The sequence below is a fragment of the Phytophthora infestans genome, genomic scaffold, assembly GCF_000142945.1.
Source record: "Phytophthora infestans T30-4 supercont1.17 genomic scaffold, whole genome shotgun sequence".
Classification (NCBI taxonomy): domain Eukaryota; phylum Oomycota; class Peronosporomycetes; order Peronosporales; family Peronosporaceae; genus Phytophthora; species Phytophthora infestans.
In genome coordinates this window covers 1,685,978-1,693,554 of record NW_003303742.1, presented here as the reverse complement: position 1 = coordinate 1,693,554, position 7,577 = coordinate 1,685,978, and the positions used below count along the sequence as shown (strand labels likewise).

Here is a 7,577-nt window from a genome sequence, read left to right as displayed (position 1 = left end):
AATGGGTTTCCAACTCTCGCCGCACTCCTCACAAGTCCAGCGATGGCTTCCGAAGCGCCGACTCTGCGTGTGGCTACCGACATGATCTGCTCGCTCGCTAAACTCAACGCTGAGTCTGGCAAACCTCGAGAAATGTCGTATGAAGAGCGTCTCGTGAGAGATGGGGTTGTTCGCGCCCTCGTGGCAATGGGCAAAGGTGCAATGGATGGATCAACCACACGGGCTGAGGAGAATGCGGCTTGTATGAACATCGGTACAAGACGTACTTCGACGAGACGGGGTTTAACGGTATCGTCGTCATCGTCGTCATCGTCGTCGCTTACATTGCAGGTCAAGCAGCACGCACGGTTGTCGACTGGTGGCCTGGTCATTGGGCGCGAAACATGCCACGCCGGGGTGTGGACCCAACGTACTCAAATACTACATTCGGCATGTGGTATCTCGGGTTTCTCGCACTCTGTTCTGTGCTCTCCTTCGGCCGAGCGCTGACGATTATCGAGTCGTGTGTTCGCTCGTCGCAAAATATGCACGACGAGCTGTTCCGACGCGTTTTGAAGGCTCCAGTGACGCAATACTTTGACGTGACTCCAATGGGTCAGATCCTGAACCGCTTCTCGAACGACTTGGATCAAATGGATACTATGCTTCCCCAAGAGTACCAACTACTGCTCCAGAATGTGTCTTTGGCCTTCGGAGCGCTCGCCGTCTCGGCATTGGCTTCGTACTGGATTGCCTTGACGTACATCCCGATCTTCGCTATGTTTCTTTTCATCGGACAGTACTTCAAGAAGACATCGAGTGAGATCAAGCGACTGGAAGGCGTCACCCGAACGCCCGTGTACAATCTCTTTAGCGAGACTTTATCCGGTCTCGCTACGATTCGCGCCTTCTGCATGAGAGACAACTTCATCGAGTTGAACCGACGTGTAGTTGATGCCAACTCAAACATGTACTTCACGTACTGGGCTGCCAGTCGCTGGTTAGCCACTCGGCTTGACTTGCTGTCAGTTCTCATTATTTTCGTCGTCACGCTCTATCTCGTAGCCACAGTTGGTTCTGTGGGTTGCTTTCTACGGGCTTATCTTCGCTTGGCGACAGTGTCTTGATGCATTCTGGGGCGCTGGCCAGCTCCTTGTTATTGCTATCGACGCTGATACTAACCAAGTCCATTGTAAGCTGCGGGAACTGCACCAAAACATCGTGATAGGGGCCCTGATAAGCCACCACACCATCACGCATCACCACAACATGATCATCTTTCGGTAACAAGTCGTAGTGGCTATTCAGCACCAACAACCGAGTCTGGTCACGTGCCATACCGACGATACATTTGTTGAAAATCGCGTGAGCTACGTGCGGGTCCACAGCACTCAACGGATCATCCAGAATCAATACGTCCGTCCCTGCCCGGTACATCGCACGAGCGATAGCCACTTGAGCCTTCTGACCACCACTCAAGTTGATGCCACGCTCACCAATCTCCGTCGCGTCTACGTTGGGTAGAGCGCTCAAGTCCATTGACAGCTGTGATGCCTCCAGGACCTGTGCATAGCGTTCAGAGTCGTATTCTTGTTCGAAGAGAATGTTGTCACGCAGAGTTGCGTTGCGGATCCAGGTGTCTTGACTGACACAAGCTACTCGCCCTTCGACCTCGAGTACACCAGAGATTCGTGGCATTTCTCCTAGAATGGCGTTGACGAGACTGGACTTACCAGCTGCAACTCTACCGACCACCATCACTAGATCCCCACGTTCGATCTCCAAATTGATACCTTCCAGTTGAAAACCTTGCGGTTGTTGTCGGTGTCGAATTTTCTGTACTAATCCTGTCCTAACTGTCCTACAAAATCCTAAAATACGTCGTAAATTACTGGCATAGATTGCAAAATGTATCCTAAAAAGGTTCTAAATCCGGGAAAATATTGCAATCCTTATACTGTCCAAAATTAAAAACCGGTATTTTAGTCGGAAATTTAGGACATATCATAAAACCTATTTTGAGTCAAACTTGGGATTGAGGTTTTTAAAAGTTAACGGGAACCAATCATGCAGAAACACATAGCTGTTTTAATTTTTATTGTCACTTGACAACTTTGTCCATGGAGCACAAGAACTACCGCTTCTGCAAGAAGCGCACCGTCCCGGGGACAGGAACAACCTATTTCAGCTGCGTGAAGTTCCGGACTGGGTGTCCAGCACGTCTTGTAGTCAAGAAGGGGGGCACTATCATCGAAAAAATATTCACCGCTGCGACCAAGAGATTTTAGAAGAAGTCGCAGACGTACGCCACGACATGTCTTTGGAGCTGCAAGATCGCGCCATTAAGGACTTCGCTGTTGCACCTGGTGTTCTGTGGCAGCGCGTCTTTGATAGTTTCCGTACCAAGCATCACCCGTCAACTATCTACGGTATTGCGCGTCCGAGTGATGTTACGATCATCAAAAACGTACGCCAAGGTGCCACCGGTGGCGACATTTTCCGTGCAATCGAGACTGCACCGGTGCGAAGCATTAGCGACTCAGACCCGCGCCCGTTCCTACAATTCAACATGGCTCGCCCCACCACCGCCGGCATACAGCGTATGCTCATCCGGACTTACTGCGGATTCTACGGTACCCTCAGCTGACCCTTTTTATTGATGGTACCTTTTCGGTGGTACCAAAAGGTTTCTCGCAGTGCCTGATTGCTATGGTCTACGATCCTAGTGTCGACGTATACGTGCCACTACTCTACGTACTCGTCAATTCGAAAAGCCAAGAAACGTATTGGCGAGTACTAGAGCAGCTCATCATGGTGTCCGACCGCCAGCTGAAGCCTCGTGATGTTACCTGTGACTTTGAGCTTGCACTCATTAACGCTGTGATTGAGCAGTTCCCTGCAGCCAACATTGTTGGCTGCCTCTTCCAGTGGAAGCAGGCTCTACGTAGGAAGATGATAGAACTGAAGATTCCCAAGGAACAGATCGCAGACGCCATGAAGTCGGGAAAACTGGACGTGCTTACTGTCATTCCTGCCGAAGAAGTGCTGGACAAGGTACGTAATTTTTGTATTTTACTTACGGAAAATATTACTAAAATAAAATAATTTGTTTTTGGCAGGGACTACAGTATGTTCGAAGCATCATCGATGAGACCGCAGCAAAAACTAAATGGAACGCTTTCTGGAAGGATTTTGTGCGAACGTGGACAAAGAGGTTCGACACGTCGCTGTGGAACGTGAGCCAGATGCGGCGCAACAATGTGAGCATGATAAATCGGACTAATAACCCGCTGGAGAAGTACAATCGCGATTTTGCTGCTCGCATTGGTGCGCCACATCCAAGTATTCTCGTCTTCATTGAAGCTGCAAAGGCAGAGGCACATTCCTACATAAAATTGCTGGACGACATCAAGCATGGTCGACAGAGCGCTCCTGCTCATGTGCGGTCTGCGGACGTTGAAGTCCCCGGGGAATACATGGCGTTTAAGTAGCATTCTGCATTCTGTAAGCCATAAGATATCTCTCGTTGGCATGGGTAGTGTAGCCTTACAACTTTCGTATTTGTCCTAACTGTCCTAACTGTCCTAACTGTCCTAACGATCCTATAACCCATGCCAAAGTTTTGTGCCAATACCGTAATTTATGACAGTAGGTATTAGGACAAGTTAGGACGTTTAGGACGCTTTTAGTACGGAAAAACTTCTTCCTTGTTGTCCATCAGCTAAAGCTGCGCTTTTGATAATATTCTCCATACCATTAGCAATTTTGTCGTTGTCTAATGTCGGCGTAACTACGACAACCCCTTGATTCTTGGAGGCCAACGAAAAGTTGCGTCATGCATCCTTTACCAACACTGCTGTATGACTCAGATATGGGAGGAGTCGTCATTGATGAGTAAGCCAAAGATGGGGTACTCGTAACTTGTCGACGCGTTGAGCCAGAGATTCCTCCCACGCATAGAACTTTAAAACCCGGATACCTTACCGAACCTCCGACGTGACCTTCACGTTCATCGATGACTTTGAGCAGTTGTTTCTGGAGTCTGGCAATGCGATCTCCCTGTTGAACTGATAGAGTCATCACCACGATAAGAACGGAAGAGTAAAAGTCGAAGAGTACACCAACGAGAATAATCGAGATGGCAAAGCCTAGAGGTCCCATAACCAGCCACGGCCCATGCGCTAAGAGGTTAAATTCGCGCTCTGTATCCACACTCATGAGTGTGAGAGCCTCGCCAGGCGTGTACTCTTGACGAGCTTCACATGACAGTCGCAAGGACTTAGCGTAGATGAGTGACATGGTAAGAGAGCGCATGCTGACACCGATACGTGCCGATAGGAAGAACACGTAGTTCAGCGATAATACAGCCACGAGAGAGCTGCCGGTCATCATCACCATGAGCCAGTATCCACTGGAGATGTGAAAGATATTTTCTTCGTTATTTAGGAACTCGAGCAATCCCTGTGCGACGTAGGACTGCATGCCCAAAGCTACCACGTACAACATGCAGCCCGTAAAGACCACAGTCAATCCTGCTCGAAATGACACTGCGAATGCCATCGCCACCGGGGAAATCCCGAATATATTATGTTTATCAGGCGCGTACACACGACGGAAGCGGACTTCCAGAGCTTGGCAGGAATCTCGACAACAGAGGCCACATGTCCTCCATCTCGTGGACCCTTTTCGAGCCCAATGAAATCATTGGGTACACCCATTGTGCCAAAAGGACCGAGAGGAACGAAGCGCGATCGAGGGGATTTGGCTGCTGGCTGAACGGTGCAACATCGGGCTTGGTGGGCTCACTCGATAGCGCATCGGGTGTTGGTGGCGCTTTCACATAGTCTTGGGTGGTATCAGTTCAATTGTTTGTCACCATATTGGCGATGAAGACGAGGTGTGCTGCTACAGGAACATTGAGGAATGGTTAAACTAAAGGTACGGATTTACCGATGTTAAAAAGGCGAGAGATACTTCGGCACCTTGTAGGCCGTTTCGTCTATGCAAGGAGATGTACATCAACCGTGTCGATTAGATGGCGACGGGCTGTACCATAACTACACAGCGTCATTCTGTGACGTGGGGCCTCAAAGGGCAGGGCTCCCGATTATGGCAATTGTTATTTATCGGGAACCCTCCCTTAGCATAAATAATGGTATTGGGAAGCTAGTGCCAATACATACAGTATGGCATGTACAGTGATCAAACAATAAATAAGAGCATAATGTAGAGCAACTCAACATTAGAGACCTTGTGCAGCTGTCTCAAAATAGTGAAAATGTACACTGAAGGCGAATGGGGATAGGGCAGGCTAGTCATTGTGTTTTTTGCTGAGAGAAATGTACGTTAGCTTACTGCTCACGGTGACCACAGATTACAAAGAACCGAGTGGCCAAGGCTACTTAGCGCTGACATGGCTAATGCAGACTGCAACACTGAAGAGCCCCCCAACCCAGTCAGAAGTCCCAGCATTAGTAAGCGCAAGAAGGCCTTCCGTTTCGTACCATCGAGTGACATCATGCTGCTCAAAGAAACCCTCAAGCACAGACCCTGGGCGGCTAGTCATGGTGAGACGCTGGCCGCGTGGTCAAGCGTCGCCACAGGACTCAAGGCAGCGCTCACATCGTGTATCGCCGACGGCAAGGCTTGCCGTCGCCGTTTCAATACGCTCCTGGAGGTATTTCGCCGCGACGAGCTCGAGTCGTTGAGAGCGTCGGGTTCTGCCAAAGACTACGAGGAGCGTGAGCAACTACTGACAGATTGCATGACTCTGGTAAGTTTTAATTGATACTAGTGACATACGTTTTGCTTATGCTTTTTATCTACAGTATAATGAGCACGCACAAGTCAAGGCTGACAAGACAGAAAGGAGAAAAGAGAGGCTGAGCGTCGTGAATCGGCTTCGGCAGAAGTAGTTCAGAGCGCAATGGAGGGCTTACGACGGTCCCGTTGAGGAAGCTCTGAAAATGAGCTATCGACCCCACCGCCGAACAAAAAGAAGAAAAAGTCAAGCACGGAGGCTCTTGTCGAGTTTCTCGACACCAAGGCAGAAGCACGGATATCTCGAGAGAAGCAAAAAGAACGACAGCTTGACCTACAAGAGCGCCGGCTTGCGCTAGAAGAGCAGCGTCTGCAGCAGGACCGAGACAAGTTAGACAAATTGATGGGAATAACGGCTAGCCAGATGGGGCTCATGTCCAAGTTGATAGAGAAGATGAATCAATAAAGCCGCCTATGCATTGTTTAGATATTCTGCCAGTGTTGGTGGTTTCCAACCAAAGAAGGCAGACGTTTGACTACTGTAGATGCACGTGTGTAAGTTTGTTAGAAACGCGCCCATCACGTACATCTTGCCAAGGCGCTGTAGAAACACCTTTTGGTTTTTCGAGAAATCTACAAACGCCCAATAGCGATCAATTTTTCCTAATTTCCACTCCACACTAACGCGTACTTTGCTCATTCGCTTGTTGAATAGTTGCTCGTCTTCTGTTAGCTTGGCTCCCTTAAATGGAGCAACAATATGTCGTTGCTGGCCATAGGCAGGGTCTCCATAGAATACGTAATGATGACCATCAGCACCAAGGCATGGAGACGCTGCCTCAAGAAACCCACTTTGCTGCAGAATACAAGCATCGTGACGTGTTCCCGGAAAGGGACCACTTAGGTGAATTATAATACCGTCGGGAGCAATCACGGACTGATATTTCAGCGCATGCTTTCTCTGCAGCAGACACAACAAGTAACTTGTCAAAAATGATTATTTAGAGCCTCACAATTTCGTAGATTACCTTGTGCTCATTGAACATGTACCTCTAGTGCCGTACTGGACGACAAGTACCGCGTACTGTACCGTCAATAAATCCGACACACGTTCGTAGTGGTGCGCCCTTTAGATGGATAGCTCTTGCGTACGTGTCGAGTGTGTCACTGCAAAGCCGGACTTGGTCAAAGCTTAGTAACTTGTGATACTTGTCGTTGAGATAATCTAGAATCGCATTAGAAATTGAAGAAATTGCTGCCTCGTCCCGCCCGAACAGGTCCTTTAGATCATCTAAACGTGCTGGGTATGCCATACGCCGGAGAAATATGCATAGAGCCTCGAGTGCTGACACGAGATAGCGTTGGCGAGTCGGAAATGGGTCTGGAAGCTTGAAATGGTCTACAAGGCGCAAAATGTCATCTCTCTCGAAACGAAATTTTCTTTTCCAAGTGACGTCATGTGCTGGCAGGTTAAAGTAGAAGCGATAAGATGCTCGAGCGCTTTTTTGCGCGCCAATAGCACAGCAATCACCACTTCGTCCTCGTCAGAGCTGGAGCTGTCACTGTCCATTGCTTTGCTCCTTTTAAAATGTTACTGCTGCACAAGGCTTTAGTCACATATGTTCCCTGTCTAATCGGATATCATCTCACTGTACATGATCACTGTTTTGAGACGTCTGCACAAGGTCTCTATTATTTAAAAATGCACAATCTGTCGAAATCACACTGTTTTCGTGCAGTAATGACACTTTTTTGCACACTTTGTTCGAAATGAAGAGTGAGCACTCCAGCGACTTGTGATGCTTAGCGTTTTGCGAGTCAACATTCAATGAATAATG

At 48.6% G+C, this 7,577-nt stretch overlaps 1 protein-coding gene across 1 annotated transcript; it reads left to right on the top strand.

Annotated features, from left to right (window-relative positions):
• Window positions 1-383: 383 nt before the first annotated feature.
• Window positions 384-934, top strand: PITG_10109 (ATP-binding Cassette (ABC) Superfamily; the record flags this gene model as incomplete). The annotated part of the gene is made up of 2 exons (XM_002902591.1): window positions 384-867; window positions 915-934. 2 exons carry the CDS (start codon window positions 384-386, stop codon window positions 932-934), a joined length of 504 nt encoding a protein of 167 aa, XP_002902637.1.
• Between the last annotated feature and the right edge of the window lie 6,643 nt (window positions 935-7,577).